This window comes from Uloborus diversus, chromosome 3, assembly GCF_026930045.1.
Source record: "Uloborus diversus isolate 005 chromosome 3, Udiv.v.3.1, whole genome shotgun sequence".
Classification (NCBI taxonomy): Eukaryota; Metazoa; Arthropoda; class Arachnida; order Araneae; family Uloboridae; genus Uloborus; species Uloborus diversus.
In genome coordinates, this window is record NC_072733.1 from 143,344,577 (window position 1) to 143,364,676 (window position 20,100).

General features: G+C 36.7%; 1 protein-coding gene across 2 annotated transcripts in view; it reads right to left on the reverse strand.

Annotated features, from left to right (window-relative positions):
* The window catches only part of LOC129218670 (uncharacterized), a 267,197-nt gene that overhangs the window by 132,855 nt on the left and 114,242 nt on the right, over nt 1-20,100 (reverse strand). For both annotated transcript variants that reach the window (XM_054852990.1, XM_054852991.1), the window contains 2 exons: nt 18,845-19,027; nt 15,079-15,363 (listed from right to left, as the gene is read on the reverse strand). In XM_054852990.1, coding sequence (XP_054708965.1) covers nt 15,079-15,363; nt 18,845-19,027 — 468 coding nt within the window. The remainder of the gene's footprint in view (nt 1-15,078; nt 15,364-18,844; nt 19,028-20,100) is intronic.

Below are 20,100 nucleotides of genomic sequence, written 5' to 3' on the forward strand. Positions count from 1 at the left end.
GGAACGTAACCTGTAAATAGTTTCCCGTAATGAATATACAACCCCTTTTTCATTCGGCTAAAGTATACGACCCCTATTTTCTTTCTTTTCATTGATAACGGTCTACTACTTTACAGAAGCGTGTGGAATATTTGAGAAATTTCTTTTCGGTGTATTTAAGCCGTTAGCGATGGATAAACAGTCAGTTTCGATTGATATTTCGAACGGAGAAGATTTTTGCTCTGTTTATAGCGAGGCATTTCGCTGTGTTGTTTTCGTATTTGGAAGTAAATACGTGTGTAAACGTTGAGTTTACGGTGTTGTGTGATAATTGCTTAATTGCTGATGAATAATTTAGCAGTTGTTGACGATCTTTCCTGTACATAGTGTAAAAAAATTTCCTGTGTTTTTATCAAGAACTGTGTTTTCATTTCAAGAAAGTGGAAGTCGCACCGAATCCGTTACAATTTGGCGCCCAACGTGGGGCTACTTCTGGACTTTCTTGGAGTAAGTGTGACTTTGGACATTATTTTCATAAAGACTTTTTAAATTTGGACTTTGTTTTTATGGTGATTACTCGCGCAATGGATAAACAATTAAAACAACTTCTTGACGCAATCACCTCTGTGAAAAGTGATTTGACCGCAAGTTTTACTGCAAATCAGGAACAATTAAAAAATGACATTGCGGCTAATCAAGAACAATTGAAAAATGAATTAGCGACTAACCAAGAACTGTTAAATAGTGATTTAACTGCTAAAATCACTACAAGTCACGATGAAATGAAAAGTGACCTAACGTCGATGAAAACCATGATGGAGAATCAACTAACCGCCATGGGAGATAAAGTCGATGCCCTGGAAGAAAAATTTGATACTGTGGAAGAGCGCATCGCCAATATGGAAAATAAGTTGGAAGAAAAAGACAAGAAATTGACTTCATTTAAGGAAGAAATAATTAAGGACGTGGAAAGGAGATTGGCGACCGCGGAAAGCAGTTCTGTACAGTTTGGCGCTCCCACATCGGTTGCTCGACCGTCCATTAAACTTGCCACATTTGATGGGAAAACTTCGTGGCAGGTTTACAAAACTCAATTCATGATAGTGGCGGAAGCGAACGGATGGGACTCTGCTACCAAGGCCTGCCATCTTGCAGCATCCCTGAGAGGTGACGCAGCGGACATTCTTCAGACCCTTCCGGACAGCCAGCGACTGGATTTCGCCGCCCTCACGGCTGCGTTGGAGCTTCGCTTCGGTGAGAAGTGCCAGAAAGATTTCAGCCGACTCCAGTTGAAGTCCCGTTTCCAGAAAACCGGGGAAACCCTGCAAGAGCTAGCGGCGGACGTCGAGAGACTGTCTCATCTTGCTTTTTGCGACTGTCCTGCGGATGTTCGGGACAACCTGGCACTCAACTACTACATCGACGGGGTTCGAGATCCGGAAATCCAGAAAGCTCTACGGATGGCGGATGTCAAAGACCTGAACTCTGCTGTTGTGTATGCGATGAAGTTGGAGGCCGCCCAGCAAGCAACCCGCAAGGATCGTCATTCAATCCGCGGCGTGAAAACTGATGAGCCTGATCCGGTTTCGTCACGCTTTGCTAAACTGGAAAAGCAAATAAAAGAAATTGCAGGAATCCTCAAAAGGACTTCGGCTCCCAAGGACCAAAATGGACAATCACTTAAGTGCTGGAAATGTGGTGGCGAGGGTCACTTACGAAGAAACTGTGAAGCTCGCCAAGAAGCCAGAGGGAAAAGCACCTCTCCCTCGCAGGTCCAGGAAAACTAAGCCATGGCAATCTCGCGGGGCGGAGGTCGCAAAATTGGAATGAGCCCCATCTTAAAGTTTTCCAGATTTCATCGACGAGTGGCGGCAGTAATGGACTGTTTGTTTACGCATATGTAAACGGGTTTCCCTGCGAACTGATTATTGACACTGGAGCCAATGTTACAATCATTAGAACAGATGTGGCTCGTCAATTTGGACTCAACATTCTATGGACGCCGCCCTGCGTTACTCTCCAAACTGTGACAGGTGACAAGATCGAGATTGAAGGTAAAGTGAACTTAGAAATTGCGTTTGGAAATGCCACTTACCATCATACGGCATTCGTTGCTGCTATCACAGACAACTTCATTCTCGGATTGGACTTTTTAAAGAAATATGACTTCAACCTCGACTTCAAGACTAATGAGCTGCACTCGATAAGAGAAGACATAGCCGTTTTCCCCGCAGAAAGTGATGTAAAATCCGCTCATCAAATAATAGCCCAAACAGATTTATCGATTCCCTCAAGGTCAGAATCATTAATACCTGGCTCCATTGAAGAAACCAATAGTTTTCGATTTGGACTCGTTGAATACCCCAACCTAAACAATAACCTAAAAGGAGTGCTGGTAGCATCTACGCTTGTGGACCTTTCTAAGGATGTAATTCCTGTAAGAGTCGCCAACGTGAGTGAAAGGCCAAGGAATATTCGGAAAGGTGAAGTGTTAGCAACTTGTACTCCAGTAAACTGCATCATTAGAAGAATCAATTCCCCCGAAACTGTGTCTTCTGAGTCCTTGACATCGAAGTTAATTGGGAGTGCGCCATTATCAAAAGATCAAAGAACTGCTGCGGAACAATTGGTGGACGACTTCAAGCATCTGTTTTCATCTACATCGGAGGATGTGGGCAGGACGAATTTAACGCAGCATCGGATCTACACTGGAGAACAACCCCCTATTAAACAGCATCCAAGACGACTACCGTTCGCCAAGAAGGAAGAGGTTGAGACCCTCCTGAAAGAGATGAAGGAGAATGATGTTATCGAACCTTCATCCAGTCCTTGGGCTTCTCCCATCGTCTTAGTCCGAAAGAAAGATGGCTCCACCAGATTTTGTGTCGATTACCGACGGCTGAATGAAATCACCAAGAAAGACAGTTACCCTCTTCCACGGATAGACGACACCTTGGACACTCTTTCCGGACACAAGTGGTTTTCGACCCTGGACTTGAAGAGCGGCTACTGGCAGGTTGAGATACACCCTGATGACCGAGAGAAGACAGCGTTTACAACTGGACAAGGCTTATGGCAGTTTAAAGTAATGCCCTTCGGCCTCTGCAATGCACCAGCTACGTTCGAGCGTCTTATGGAGACAGTGTTAAGAGGACTCTCTTACGAATCCTGTCTGGTCTACTTAGACGATATCATCATCGTGGGACGCAGCTTTGAAGAACATCTGGCAAATCTTAGGAAGGTGCTGCAAAGGCTTAAGGAAGCCAATCTGAAGTTAAGTCCGTCCAAATGTAATTTGTTCCGCCGGGAAGTGAACTATCTTGGTCACATCATCTCTTCTGAGGGTGTGCAAACCGATCCAGAGAAGGTATCTGCGGTCAAGAGTTGGAGTCGTCCCGAAAACATCCATCAGCTGCGAAGTTTCCTGGGGCTCTGCACGTACTATAGGAAGTTTGTGAAGGGTTTTTCGAACATTGCACGACCTTTGCATAAGCTGACAGAGATCAAGCAAAAGTTTGAATGGTCCAAAGAATGCGAAGATGCATTTCTACGACTGAAGGAGGCTTTAACATCAACGCCTATCCTCGCCTATCCTCAGCCTGAAAAACCATTCATCCTGGACACTGATGCGAGCAACGAGGGCATCGGAGCTGTTTTATCCCAAGAAATTGACGGAAATGAACATGTCATCGCTTACTGGAGCAAATGCTTTTCAAAGTCGGAGCGAAATTACTGCGTCACCAGAAAGGAGTTACTGGCCATAGTGAAAGCTGTAGAACACTTCAGGAATCCGGAAGGCCAGATAGCCAGATGGATACAGGGGCTCCAGGAATATGACATGGAGATCAAGCATCGAAAAGGGTTATCTCACGGTAATGCTGACGCTTTATCAAGGAGACCCTGTCCTGAGAACTGCCACTATTGTTCCCGAATCGAGAAACAGTATGGAACGACTAGCCCTCCCGCCTATCAGGTGACAGTGACTCCAACATCATCAGAACCTGATCCATGGAGTGATGACCAAGTTCGAAAAGATCAACTTGAAGACCCCGACATAAAACCAATTTTAGAGTTCATGGAAAGTGACAGTCGACGCCCTAGCTGGCAGGACGTTTCCATCTTCAGTCCTGCAACAAAAAGATACTGGGCTTTATGGAACTCACTCCATTTACGGAACGGCGTGCTACACCGGAAATGGGAATCTGACGACGGCAAAACATCTAGGTGGCAGTTACTACTTCCCCGATCAAGGATTTCAGATGTTCTGAAAGAAATACATAGTAGTGCGACTGGAGGACATTTTGGTGTCTTGAAAACCCTCAATAAAGTTCGGGAGCGCTTCTTCTGGAGCAAGGCGAAGGTTGACGTGGAGAAGTGGTGCCATTCTTGTGACGCCTGTGCTGCTCGTAAAGGACCGAAGAAGAGAAGCAGAGGGAAGCTACATCTGTACAACGTTGGAGCTCCTTTCGAACGAATTGGGATTGACATCCTGGGTCCTCTACCAAGAACTGCTGATGGGAACAAATACATTCTTGTTTCCATCGACTACTTCACCAAATGGCCGGAAGCATATCCCATTCCAGATCAAGAGACTACCACCGTAGCAGAGACTCTAGTCCAACATTGGATCTCGAGATATGGAACACCTTTGCAGATTCATTCCTATCAAGGGAGGAATTTCATCTCTGCTGTGTTTAAGGGCCTATGTCAAATTTTCGGAATTGAGAAAACTAGGACAACACCACTACACCCACAATCGGACGGCATGGTGGAGAGATTTAACCGCACAATCCTGAACAATCTCTCGCTTATGGTTTCCAGAAATCAACAGGATTGGGACAAGAAGCTACCTTTGTTCCTGCTGGCCTACCGCAGTGCTGTCCACGAGACTACCGGATATGCCCCATCTCAGATGCTCTTCGGACGAGAGCTTCGGCTACCTTGTGATCTCGTCTTCGGTCTTCCTCCGGATGCGCCTGCATCGCCTGAGGAGTACATCCAGGATCTCCAGGCCCGGTTGGAAGACGTTCATAACTTCGCACGAGAGCGAATCAACATCGCGGCGGAGAAGATGAAGACCCGATACGACACAAGGTCTACTGGACATGAATTCAACGAAGGCGACAAGGTTTGGTTATGGAATCCCATCCGACGGAAAGGTCTGTCACTTAAATTGCAGTCGCATTGGGATGGACCCTACAAAGTCCTTAACCGACTAAATGACGTCGTAGTGAGGATCCAAAAATCACCTAATGCAAAACCTAGGGTTGTACATTATGATCGGTTAGCCCCATACTATGGCCATAGTTCATGAGTATTACGTAAACAACCATGGTTGATAACATAAAAGTTGTAGATAATTTTTGCTTTTAATGTTTAGTAATATTTCTTGTTATTATTGTGTTTTCTGTATCTGTTAGTTATTAATTAATGTGTATATTTGTAAACTTGTGATAGAAAATTGGCACCCTTTCTGGGGATTGTACTGCCCGGGACGTGCAGTCCTTAGGAAGGGGGCAATGTTACAAATTCTGTAAATAGTAATTATTGTAGGAACGTAACCTGTAAATAGTTTCCCGTAATGAATATACAACCCCTTTTTCATTCGGCTAAAGTATACGACCCCTATTTTCTTTCTTTTCATTGATAACGGTCTACTACTTTACAGAAGCGTGTGGAATATTTGAGAAATTTCTTTTCGGTGTATTTAAGCCGTTAGCGATGGATAAACAGTCAGTTTCGATTGATATTTCGAACGGAGAAGATTTTTGCTCTGTTTATAGCGAGGCATTTCGCTGTGTTGTTTTCATATTTGGAAGTAAATACGTGTGTAAACGTTGAGTTTACGGTGTTGTGTGATAATTGCTTAATTGCTGATGAATAATTTAGCAGTTGTTGACGATCTTTCCTGTACATAGTGTAAATAAATTTCCTGTGTTTTTATCAAGAACTGTGTTTTCATTTCAAGAAAGTGGAAGTCGCACCGAATCCGTTACAATACTATTGATACTCCACAGTTTTCTGAATCGGATTTGGAATTCAACGTTTAAATGTTATTTGGAAGGGGGAAAATATTAATATCCCGTTAATGTGTACCCCCCCCCCCCCCCCAAAAAAAAAGTCTGCCTGATAATATGTCTGAAATATCTGAAACAAATTTACTTGTAGGCGACCTGAATGCCAAATATAACTTATGGGGAAGCGAAATTAATAATACGAGAGGAGTGGAACTGCACAACTTCATGGATGACACCCGAGTAGCATCAACTCATCGGTTGATCATCGGCCATTCATCGAAATCCGATCAAACTTTGATCGGCTGATGATCGGATTCCGATGAGTTTTCATCGGAAATTGCTCCAATATGTCTCATCGGTAATAGTAGAATCCGATCATCGAAATCCGATGAATTTTGCTCCCTATACCGATGAGATTTGGAGCAATACACGAGCAGTGCTGTTCCGAGGTGATGAATTTTGGATGAAAATACGATGAGGTTTGGAGCAATATACGAACATTGCTGTTCCGAGGTGATGAATTTAGAATGAAAATACGATGAGAAGTAGTAACAGCCACGATATAGGGACAAGCAGGGGGAAAACAATTTAACAGTGGGAAGGGGGTCCGCCATCTTGGATGATCACGTGACCCTTCCGCCATCTAGAAAACTTTCAGGAGAGGTATTTTTGGATGACGTCATATAGGACAATTATTTAATATCTTTTAATTTTTTTTAATAACTTGTTTATTTAATTTCTAATTTCTTACTTTTGATGAATGTTATTCGTGAGTTTAACCTAATAGTGCAGGCGCTGTATGGAGTTGAGCATGCAAAATATGAGGACCACATTCCGTAAATTGTTTTGAACTCAGAAAAGCTTGCAGATTACGATTCTGGATGTTGCCAGGAGGCTTGTTGGTCCATTAATTTTTTATACCCTGCTCTCTAAGGTACTAAGTAAATGAATAGAGCAAGCTCATCAGAACCATTTTAATGATTGTCCTAGTTTCAATGTTCCTTTTGTTTCTTAAATTTTAAGATATTTAAAGCTAGGTAATTTAAAAATAAAACAAAAACAATTTTTTTAAAGAATAATTTTTGTTGAAAAAACTTATTTAATGCCAAAAATCAAATTTTTACATAGGTCTTTAAAAGCAAAATATAAAAATCCATCTTTTTTATTTTGACAATCATTATTGATGCATTTACAAAGCGAAACACAATTTAATTGTAATTTTTTACAAGAACGAGCCTTTGTTTGACAGTCCGATGAAAATTTACAGGGCTGAAACAACAATACCGGTAATGGTCGCTTCGTCAGTTGCCGTGGGTACCATTTACGATATCTTCTTTCGTCGCCATAATTCAGTTAATTGCTCCACACTAAGATCTGTATTTCCTAAATATGGTGGAGCTTTCTGTATAAAATCCAACAACACATTTTTTAAACTTCGTTTTTTTTTTAACCCAATCTGCTGGTCAGATCACAGCCACTTAGAGAGTGTAATGCTGGCAGAATATGACAAATGTTTTCGCCTAGTGATTGAGCTACCAAATGACATCCTGAAATGAATTTCTTCTTGTACGAACCATCAAACCATAGACCTAAACAACCAAGACGTGATAGAAGTGGTTGGAGTTTAATTCAGGTACTTCAAAAAATAAAGAACCTTGTAATTTAATACATTTTGATGGATCATCAAATAATCCAAATACATAACTCGCAACCTTGATTTTTTTGTGCATATCTCAAAGCAGCAGTACAGAGAAATTGATCGAGCTGTAACTCATTTTCAGTGCTGGAAAAGAAATTATTTTGCTTGGGACTTTTGCATTATCATTTGAAATCATAACAATTTTAACTTTTTGACCCTTTTTTCGTAAAGTTGACTCTAAACATCGAAAGATCATCATACCTGTCAAATACTATGTCCACTTGTTTCACACTTGGATGCAAGAAAAAATTCGTGGATTCTTTCGAAGAATGCCTCAGGAAAATCGCAAAAGGTATTGAAATTTTTTAATAGAATTCTGTGAACAAGTGCCATACCACAACAATAAAAATTTTAGAATTTTGTAAATTGAATTTCTCCACCCATGTGCTTAGACCGCACTTATAATGACTTTCAATTTCAAGAGCGAGTTCCGATTTTGGAGATTTCCTATAAAATCCTTCTGCGTCAAAAAGGTACTTGCAGTAATCAAAAAATTCATGAGCTGCTAAAATTTGTGTGTCAAAAGCTCGTTAATCAGCCAACATGAATGGTTTTTGAAAAAGACTTATATCTGTTGCATCTTGTAACTTTTTATTACACGTAGTTTTTCTTCCATTTTCGTAAGTAGTCACACAGTTGTCAAATTTAATTTTTGAATAGGGTTGGATAACTTTTTTTACTTTTTAGAACAAGCCGCTCTTTTTCGTACGTACTTAATGCAATCTCTCCATTTTCTACAATATTTAGCAAACATTGAGAAGAAGATTCATCAGCAAGTTTGGTGTAAATATTTTGGAGAGTGCAATTTTCGCTATCATTATAGGGATTGCAAGCAATAAAATATTTGATGATACTTTGAATATCTTTTTCGTCTTGATTGATCCTGGATTGCGTTCATTCATTATGGTAATTAATGTCATTTGTAGAGTTTGTTTCTATTCCAATATATGAAGAAAAAGCCTCGTGTGTCGTGTATGCTGTTTTTTTAAACGGATAAAGAAATAGCCATCTCTGTGTCGCATCTTAATTGTTTGCAATACCAATCAAAAACCTCCAGTCACTGCCAAAGATCGATTCTGAGACTGCTCTACTGCTAAATCGGGACTTACTGCATTAAATCTACCTTCCTTTCGTTTGACAGACAGCATTCCTCTCTTCATATCATTCACAACTTCTACAGGTAGTTTTATCATATCTTGTAAATAAAGAGTTGCTCTACGAATGTAGTTTGCATGATTAGTGGAGAAAAAGTAAGGTAACATTTGTCTAGTTGTTAACAAATGCAGTTCGAAATTATTACTCCTATCAGCTATAACTGAACCTAACAAAATTTCAACCATTTCACAATAGTTGTTCAAAGATTTAAATATTTAGTTTTCAGTGCTCTTAGCGCGCAAAAAAAATTAAAAAGCTCATCAAAATATCGGTAATTATTCTTTTATATTGATTATATTTTTCAATTAGGCCTGCATGATCTTTATCAATTGTATTCTCTTACTTTTTTGAGACAAGTATTTAGCAAATGCATCAATAATGATTGTCAAAACAAAAAAGATTGATTTTTATATTTTGCTTTTGAAGACTTAAGTAAAAATTTGATTTTTAGTACTGAATAATTTTTTTCAACAAAAATTATTCTTTAATATTTTTATTATTAAATTTTTTTTATTTTAAATTACCTAGCTTTAAATATCTTAAATTTTAAGAAACTACGGTACATTGAAACTAGGACAATCATTTTATTGGTTCAAATGAGTTTGCTCAATTCATTTACTAGTAAATAAGGGAGCGGGGGTATAAGAAATTAATGGACCAACAAACCTCCTGGCAACCTCCAGAATCGGAATCTGCAAGCTTTTCTGAGTTCAAAACAATTTACAGAATGCAGTCCTCATATTTTGCATACTCCACTCAAAAAGTTGCTTTGGCCGGCAATCGAACCCTAAGCCTCCGGCATACGAGCTTCATATGCTAACCACTAGACAAGTAATGTTCTTTCCAAGGAAGAAAATAATGTGTTAAATGGAAAATCATTTGTGCCACCATCTATTGGGGGGCAAGGCCATGACAGATTTCTGAATGGACGGTGAGAATTTCATTCAGTGAATATGCTTGTGGCGCCAGCTAGTGAAGAGTCAGAGTCGATCATTTTGCCCGCAAACCGAGTCTGAGTCGGTAATTTTGGGAGTCAAATTGAACGGAGTAGAATTGTTTTGGAGATAGAGAGAAATCATTCAAGAGTCGGAGTCTCATTTTGTTCGCAATTCCAGTGAAGTAATCGAGGTTGGAATCGTGGAGTTGAAGTTGAATTGATTTTGCAGCAAGTCGGAATAAACACTTCCAAAATCCAGGAGTCGGATTTGGAGTCAAAGTCTCAGTCATTTTTCCTCCGATTCTAAACCCTGAATGTTGATACATATAGCCTTACGTTTGATCAATAGTCGGATGTTCGAATAATAAAACTGTCCAATTTTAACAGTTGGGAGATTTCCAAAAATTTTAGACTGAGAAAATTTTTATCGGAAAATTTAAATGACCTACTTTTTTCCTGATGAAATGTAACGGCGAATTTTCATCGGAAAATTTAAACGACCTACTTTTTTTCAGATGAAATGTAATGGCAAATTTTCTTCGGAAAATTTGATCGTTACGATCTTTTTCCGTGAAACGTAGCTCGGCAAATTTTCATCGGAAAATTTGATCGTTAAGATCTCTTTTTCCGATGAAATGTAGCTCAGCAAATTTTCATCAGAAAATTTGATCGTTACGATTTCGTTTTTCGATGAAAAACAGCTCATCGAAAACCGGTTCTCGGATTCTGATTGCAACGATATCAGCGTGCGTTATGTGATGAGTTTAGGAGGAGTCGATGATCGACCGAGCAAAATCCGACGAGTTGATGCTACTTGGGCAGTGCTCATCTTGCTCTAAACGACGGCTCCCCTACATATTCTTCTCACAGCTATCATATTGAGGAAGCCATAGATGTGTCAATTGCCAGTCCAGACATCTACCCTTACTGCAAGTGGAGAGTTTTATCGGACATTGGAAGTGACCATCAACCTATATTGGTAGAATTAAAGTGGAAACAAGACTAAGATAAATAAGAAAATGTTTTGGAATTTTAAAAAGGACAATTGGGAGAAGTACAGAGATGCAGTTGACCGTGATCTCCTCTCAAAGCCTCCCATTAATTGTAGGTCTATTGATGATCTCGATACAACCTGGCTTTCTTTTAAGAAAACCATCTTCAAGGTCTCTTGTCAAGCTATACCTAGGGGCAATTACAAATGGTCTTCTCCCTTCTTCATGCAGAGACCTCCATTGCTTCAACCCCTGTTGAAGAAAAAAGATATTCACAGGGAAATTAAAAAATCTAATAATCCCTCACTTAGGTCAAGCCTAAATAAAACAAATGCTGAGATAAAAAGAACCTTTGTTCAACTCAAGAGAGAAAATTGTAAAGAATGGTGCAAATGTATTGATGCACACATCCCCAATACCAAACTTTGGAAACTTATGAAATCTTTGAGTTCAACTCAACCACAACAGGAGGAGTGTAATACCATCATTGATGCCAATGGGCAGATTTCCTCCGGCAACAAGGCGTCAATCGATTTGCTATGATTTTATATCAAAAGACGATTCAATGCAATGGACAAAGATACAGAAGATCATGCACGAAAATTAGTTCACGGATGTCGCAGCTCAGAGCGTGCAATTTCTATTTTGAAAGAGATTTACTATGCAAGAGCTTAATCCGGCTTTGAGCATCCTTGATCCAACTAAATCTCCCGAATCTGACAATATTCATGGCCAGATGATAACTAGACTTAGTGATAGGGGAAAGAGCTTATTAGAAATCTTTAACTTGTCTTGGAAACTTGGAAGACTTCCCTGTGACTAGAAAAAAGCCCTGATTATTCCTATTAGGAAACGAAGAAAGAAAGCTAGCTATCCTGAAAGTTTCAGGCCGATTGCTCTAACTAGCTTCTCATGTAAGGTTATGGAAAAAATTATTCTTGAGCGACTTACTTTCTATCTAAATTCTAATGACTTGCTCTCAATCAAACAATATCGTTTTCGAAAGGGACATTACTGTGGATCAGATTTAGTACTTTGGACTGAGTCTGAGATTCCGAGAATCTTAGACCATTACATCCATCATACAACTGGTTTTCCTTGACCTGTCAAAAGTATTTGATAGAGTTTGGAAAAATAAATAAATCGTTAAGCTGTACAACACTTTGGCATTAGAGACAGAGCCCTATCTTGGATCATCGACTTTTTGAAAGATCGAGAGATCAGAGTGAGATTTAGAGACTCTTTATCTAAAACTTTTCAGCTCAGCCAGGGAGTCCCGCAAAGCTCAGTTTTGAGTTTTTTTCTTTATACATTAGGGGCATTGAAAAATTCATCTCTAAAAGGTGTGAGGTAGGACTTTTCTCCGATGATATTGTCCTCTGGAACTCTATCACAATTAATACTACCCTTTCTGATGTACAGAGTTTTGCTGAGCAACATAAATTTAGCTTTAATGCATCAAAGTCAGTCTCTAGCTTCTTCACGACTAATCATTAGTCACACAATTATCAACCCAAAATTATTATGGAAGACAAATCACTTCCCTATGAAAAGCACCCTAGATATTTGGGCTACATTTTGGATCATGACGCTTTAATTTACAGCATTACTTAACGTTAACATTAGTTGTGGGTTGTCAACAGCTAGAGAATGATCACTGAAACATATTTTTATTACGACAAAAACCATGAAAATAAAAAAATTTGAAAGAAAGCCATAACTTTCTTTTTAAATTTAACTATAAAACTTTATCACACTACACTGCTAGAACAAAATAAACGCTGCATAAGAACTGAGGTTTGTTTATATTTTTGTCACTTCCCATTGGTCTGTCACAAGGAAATTCAACCTAATATTCCTAACGTATTTCATTGGTGTTTTTTACATTTTTGTACCAACTTTGAATCCATATATTTTGGTATTTTAACCATCGAATAATTTCTCATTCATTTCTTCTGCTTTTTCAGGAATGCCCACCTGGGGGGAGGGGGGTCATGGCGCACACTGCGCCTTTGAAATGTTTAGGGGCGTTTTTTTAAGGGGAATTTTTCTTATTTGGGGGGGCTCTTGCTTTGGGGGGCTCCGCTATATTGAGGGGGGTGCACCCTTGCCGTTAGGGGCTGTGTGATAGACGTCAGTAAACGATATTCAACCACGTCATTCCTAATGTAATATAATAAATTGACTGTATTCAAATAAGATTGACTTCTCAACTCTTTCAACACTTGCAAAGTTGCAGTTTTAGATTGGCATTTCTTGATGTCCAATCACATGCAAATGAGGCATTTCAGTATTATGAACGATTCCAATCATTCTCTCTTTTCCTTTTCGCTCAGCCTCTAATGTGTTAGGTCCAGTAGGTGTTGGGGAGTTATGGAACTCCGCCTCCACTCATGGCCAGGGTTTATTCTTACTAGTTTATTTAATCATTTATTTATTTCAGAATCTGATGGACCAATAAATTTCTGGTAAGCTTTTAAACAAGCTTCCAAAGTTCATTTCTTCACATTGACATTAATGCTGTATTTCTACTGCATGGTACACTCTATGCTTGTATAAGAATGTAATAGTGTTGACTTACTTACAGAGCTTAGCCTTTCGGCTTTCCATTTAAACAACGTAAATTATCAGGGTGGGCACCCCTGGCCTTTTCATTTTGTAATTATACTGTCACAAAAAGAAACAATATGGTTGCTGTCCACGTACTATATGTCATTTAAGACATTGTCAAGGCATGATTCAAGATTTTCAATGCCTTCTGCAAAGAAATCCCATCTAATGCCTAGTAACCATTCTTACATGCCTGCTAACTTGGAAAATTCACAATGTGTGAAATACTTATGTGTTTCAACAATGCACATATAATTCAGTCTCGAAAATTCTATTACCTGCATGCAACATACTTGTATGCCAATTTTCTAAAAAAGCTGCTCATAATTCTTGCATTTGAGAAACACAAATATAGAGGGATCTGCTCCTTCCTTCTGTCCTAATCGACTTGGCCTCAAGCATTTTTTAGACTAGCAGGTCATTACTTTCTATATGGACACCTACACTGTATTAGTAAATTAAGTAAGGATAACTGTTCTTTGTGCTTCTCAGGTTTATGAACCTTTTATATTTGACGAGGAGCTCTACTTTCTAGTTTTAAGATTTTCATCCCAGACATCTTCACTAAGGCTAAACTATATTAGGCTGCTAGGAGGCTTATGGTCAATGATACCACAGCCTTATGACTTAGGGGGGAGAAATGATCTGTACTAAGTTTCACTTCACCATAATTTGCAAGCTAAAAACTTAATAATTGAATTTTCATCAAAATTAGCTCAGGAAAAACCACAGGGAAAAAAAAAAGACACCATTAGTTATCCTATTGCGTTAATTTTATTGCACTAAGTACTTTTTGACTTGGTAATTCATTTATGAAACTTATAATTTTATCAAATAATTGTCTATACTTTAATTTTCCCTCCTTCCCCAACCCAGTTTCTGATTAAAATTCAATGACTTGCATTTTATCTCATTATTTTAGAAATAAAATCACATTTAACCCAGCATGTACAGTTCACACAATTTGAGCAGGGAATCAGTTTTGTTCCAGACTACTGGTCACGAGAAAACCGCAGGCGAAGAACTTTTTTTCCTTATTGCAGTACTGATCACGCTATTTACCCATGCAAGTTAAAAAACATCATTTTATGTTAATTTTTTGCTGCTAGATGGCACTGGAAGATTCAGGAATTTTTGTTTTCTTGCTTCATTTTAAAATATTTTTCTGCGTATTTTTAAGTGTGCCTTTCATAGACTTGTTTAATGCTTGTCTTTCATGCTATAAGCATTTCTGAACGATATAAACTTGCGGCGTATTATGTCAGAATAAGAAAGGATGGATTTTGTTTTTTCGCCACATTTATGTGTGTATTCTAAAAAAATTAACTGATATTTTACCCTCAATTTTTCTGTTTTATTACAAAATCTGCATTATTTTTCGAGTAAAACAGTCAAAAATTATATTTATCTGAAAATAATAATATTGCATGATTTTTTAAAAACTTATAAAGCCTGCCCACTGAAATAGTGAGCGTCGTATTTTTCTTTTTTGTAAACGTACATGCTAATAAAACTCTTGTATTATTTTAAAAGAACTAATAAAGATTAAATTGTAATACATGTATATTAAGAAAATATTTTAAAAAATCGACTCGTATTTCAGGACTGGAGAGTATAAAAAGAGAGCTGTACATGGAGGGTTAATACATAAATCAGCTTTGATCAAAAAGTTTCAGGAGATTTTCTTACTTGCTAACATCTAATACTAAGCCTTTTGGCCCTTCAGCACCAATTTCCTTTGCACTAGCTGATATATTTTCAGGCATTCGTCCATGAGAAATCATATTTGTACCAACACCACTATCACAACTATCTTCCCCAGAATCTTCAGCATTACTATATTGCTCTTCTGGTTGAGTACGCAGAATTCGAAGATGTTCTGCAGGTAGAAGAGCACCTGTTTTTTCTGCATCTTGGATGGATGACATGATATCATTCAATACTTTAACTTGTTTCTGACCAACATAAGGCTTCCTAAAAAATTGGCAAGAAATATTAAAATCCTCATAATTTCATAACCAGAAAATATAATAAAATATAATAGATACATTACGAAACGAAATATATTGAAGATGTTATGCACAGCCTGAGTAAAAACTTTAAGGCGAGTAAAATTTTTTGAGAAAATGGGAAAATAAAAACAAAATGAATTTTAATATTATTGAACTATTAATGTTCATTTGTAAGAAATAAAGCAGCAGACAGGATTTGTAAAGTATGCAACTACCAGAAAAAATGTGGCATACTCAAAGTTAGTATTTTAGCCTGAGTAACAACTTAAAGGTCACCAGTATTTCTTAAAAACTAGATATACATATAATGGAATAAATATCATCAGTCAATAAGAATGTGGATACCCTTTAACTTGAAGATTTCATCTATGTTTTTTAAACTAATAAAGAGCTCGATGTGACAAAATAAAAGAAAATAATTCAACTCAGATCAACATTGATAATGCCAAATAATGTGTTATCAAGTGAAAATTACAAACATCTAGTCCAGGATGACGATACCTGCAGCATTATTCTACAGAAAAGAAGAAATTTATCATAAATTCAAGCAGCACTTTTTTGAATTTAAATTAAGCTTGGTTAATGCAGAGCTCTCTATGCTACAAAGAGGCTCACTGTCATGACGTAGCCGCTTCAGAATGAAAATGAAACTCCCACTGAAGTTAAGTAATACATTTTTTTAAAGTAAGAGGGGAAACCAAAGGAAGATTTAATCTTATGTGTAAAAGGGTAAGAGATAAGACTACAATGAGGAAAGTTTCTGCAAAATGAGGAAAGATTAGCTTATCTGAAAATGTTACATTGAAAATATTAGGCTTGGAAAAAAATGTGAACAAAATTCTTCTCAAATTAAAGATTTACAAAACAAAAACTACAGGGTGGCAACAGAAACTGTGAAAAAAAGTTCCCTGACTTTTCCCTGATTAAGTTCACCAAATTTCCCTGATTTCTGTTACGAATGATAATGGTTTTCTTTCTTTGCTCTACTTGAAATCCATTGTATGTTTGTATAAAATGCAGTATTTTAAACGTTTTAAGTTATGTAAAGTTGTTGAACTAAAGATGTATTTTAAAAAGATGCTGCTTTTTTAATAAAATGGTTAAAAAAAAAAGGAATCATCAATTTTGGGGGGGGGGAACCCTACAAAACAGTATATTAAATTTTTTTTACATGGAAAGATTATAGAAAATTAAAAAAAAAAACTTTACTTCCAGAAACCACTTAGCATAAGAATTTTAAGAAACTATTAAAATCACTTTTAAAAACATATGTGTATTTATGATAGAACTAAAAAGTAATTGAAATTATTTTGAACTAAATTTTCAAACTGTATAGTAATTATTGCAAGACTAACAAGCAATAGTGAAAGCATAGAAGTAATGTCGTTATTCTTAGATAACTAATTGACATATTTATGCAAAACAAATGAAACAATTTGACATCCATTCATAGGGAGCTTTTCTCTAATCAATAACATAGGTTTTAATGAATGAATACAGCATTTTAACAATAAAAAAATAAAGATATTTATTTAAGTACACAAGTTAACTATTTCAAATGATTTCAGTATGTAACACAGGGTGGCGACAGAAATTGTGAAAAAAAGTTCCCTGACTTTTCCCTGATTTCCCTGATTAAGTTCACCAAATTTCCCTGATTTAAGTTACCAATGATAATGGTTTTCTTTCTTTGCTCTACTTGAAATCCATTGTATGTTTGTATAAAATGCAATATTTTAAACGTTTTAAGTATGTAAAGTTGTTGAACTAAAGATGTATTTTAAAAAGATGCTGCTTTTTTAATAAAATGGTTAAAAAAAAACAAAACATATTGTCAATTTTTTGGGGGGGGGGGAACCCTACAAAACAGCATATTAAATTTTTTTTACATGGAAAGATTATAGAAAATTAAAAAAAAAAACTTTACTTCCAGAAACCACTTAGCATAAGAATTTTAAGAAACTATTAAAATCACTCTTAAAAACATATATGTATTTATGATAGAACTAAAAAGTAATTGAAATTATTTTGAACTAAATTTTCAAACTGTATAATAATTGTTGCAAGAATAACAAGCAATAGTGAAAGAATAGAAGTAATGTCGTTATTCTTAGATAACTAATTGACATATTTATGCAAAACAAATGAAACCATTTGACATCCATTCATAGAAAGCTTTTCTCTAATCAATAACATAGGTTTTAATGAATGAATACAGCATTTTAACAATAAAAATATTAATATATTTATTTAAGTACACAAGTTAACTCTATTTCAAATGATTTCAGTATGTAACAGAAAAAAAATCTTAGATTGCTTTTGTAACAAACAACTTTGAAATGCAAGAAAAAAAAAGAAAAAACAAAGCAATTAGTTAATTTTAAAATATATTAAAGAAGAATACAACCTGGTTATAAAATAAAAGAATCATTTTAGTCTGAAGAAAAGAAAACCTTTATAATATGCGGTTACAACAAGTAGTATAACGGCAAAAAAATAAAAGTTTTTTACTGAAAGTTCAATTTTAGCAATTAAATTAAAAACAGGAAGAAGTAATAATTTTTAAGCTTTTATAGTATTAATTCAAAAACCAAAGATTTCTTCTTGAAATCGTGATTACAGTACACTGATTACTTCAAGACAATGGAATAAAGGCAAAGGAGCTAAGGCATTAATGAAAGCTTCCTCTTTGCCTGTATGGTTGTTTATTTTACGTAGCATTGAAAGCATAAAAAGAAATTTCAAGCTAGGTAAAATAAACAACCTAACAGACACAGAAGCAATCTTAGGAAGTTCATCCTGTGGTTATTAAGTAAGATTTAATACTTTGACGTTGAGGAAAAAAGATGCACAAATATGCAGCAGTGTATAATCGCACCTCATTAATTTTACTTTTTTTTGAACAGATAATTGGTGGAAAATGCGTAGGGAATTAGAGTACTTAATTTTGTAAAACAAAAAAAAAAAAAAATTTTTTTCTTCATAAAATCAATTTTCCCTGATTTTTTGTTATTTTTTCAAAATTCCCTGATATTTCCCTGACTTTTCCCTGATTAATCAAGTTCCCTGACTTTTCCCTGATTAATCAAGGTCCCTGACTTTTCCCTGATCTCCCTGATTTGTCGCCACCCTGAACTAGGCCAGCAGAAAAATATGGATGTGAGGCTTGAACATTAACCAGAAATGACCTGACTAATTTTATATGTTAATATTCTACTAATGCCTGTAATTGCAAGTCTATGATGTTAGATTTAAATATTTCCTTGCTAAAAATTTTGTTCATTTGCAAATGATCATACATGTATGTGCTTCCCTCTCCACAAAAGTAATTTTACTTATCTATTTCTGCTTGGAATAAATGCTAACTTTGGAAAAATAGGTTTGAATGATCAACAAGAAATATATATTTTAGCCCATTACAAAACCTTAACTTAAACAAATACCTAATTTTTTTATCGACTCCTGAACTGTCACACCACTTTTCAAGTGATGGTAATGATGTTGGTGTCAAAACAGGAAGATCGGCATCTTCATTTGCTCGTCCTTCGGCTTCATAATGTCGACGTGCAGGAAATCCAGAATTATGTTTTTTCTGAACATTATCTCGCTTAGCTGATGATGCCTGCCTGCATTATATATATATATGAATTAAATAAACTTATATATTGACAATACAAACCTCCTTTAATTGCATGCATTTTAAAACTTCACATTTATAATATTTTATTTGCAATATTCTCAAAAGAAAAATATGAAGAAAAATAATTAACATTTATAACAATAAAAAGTACTTTCCTTATCAAATTATAAGGGGGCATTAAAATGAAAAGTGGTAACTAGCATAAAGTAACAGTTACGATTTTATTAACTCAAAAACAGTCGCCAAAACTGTTACATCCCATTGCAACACTAGGCGGTCAATTCCATCTTTGAAGAAGCTAGTATATTGATATTGGATCCAAGACTGTGTGTATGAACTCAGTCACACACTTTGTCGTCCATTGTGACATCCGCAATATCTGGTGTATAATCTGCGAATAGCTTGTTTTAGAGGTCCAAAAACATGAAAGTCACACAGTGAAAGGTCTGCACTGTGAAAGGATGCATGGTGGATGTTCCTGCTCCAGCGTTTCCCACCGAAGTTAGAGTGTTGTCTTCACCGCACTGGCCGCATGTAGACACCTTTGAACAACATGCCTGGCCATTTCAACTTAATGGCTCGTCTAAGGCTCTGTAAAGTGGCTTGATAACGCTGGGCATTGATGGTGGTTCCCCAATTTAGCACTTGACAAGCAGCGGGCTCAGGGAGTGGGCCCCCTCCTCCTGAGTGGGCCCTTGTGGTCAAAAAAGGACATGTATCGTAGCGGACGATAACTTGTGTGACCACCCTCTCTTTGGCGTTAAATCAGTCACTGTGCAACATGAAACGTTGCACATGCGTCAGTCTCTCTACCAGTATATAAGTGTCTCCATACATGCAGTTATGTGGCATCATCTAACGTCTAATTAAAGTTAGACACACTGACCTGGTTTCATTTGAATGAACCTCATACAACAAAAGCAAAGTATCAAGAGTCTGTTAAATCAGAATAAAAATTTACACCTAAATCATCATTGTTCTATGTTATTCATAAAAGGATATAACATAATCACATAAGATATTTTTTTTCCACAGACGTTGCTAAGAAGGTCGAAATCA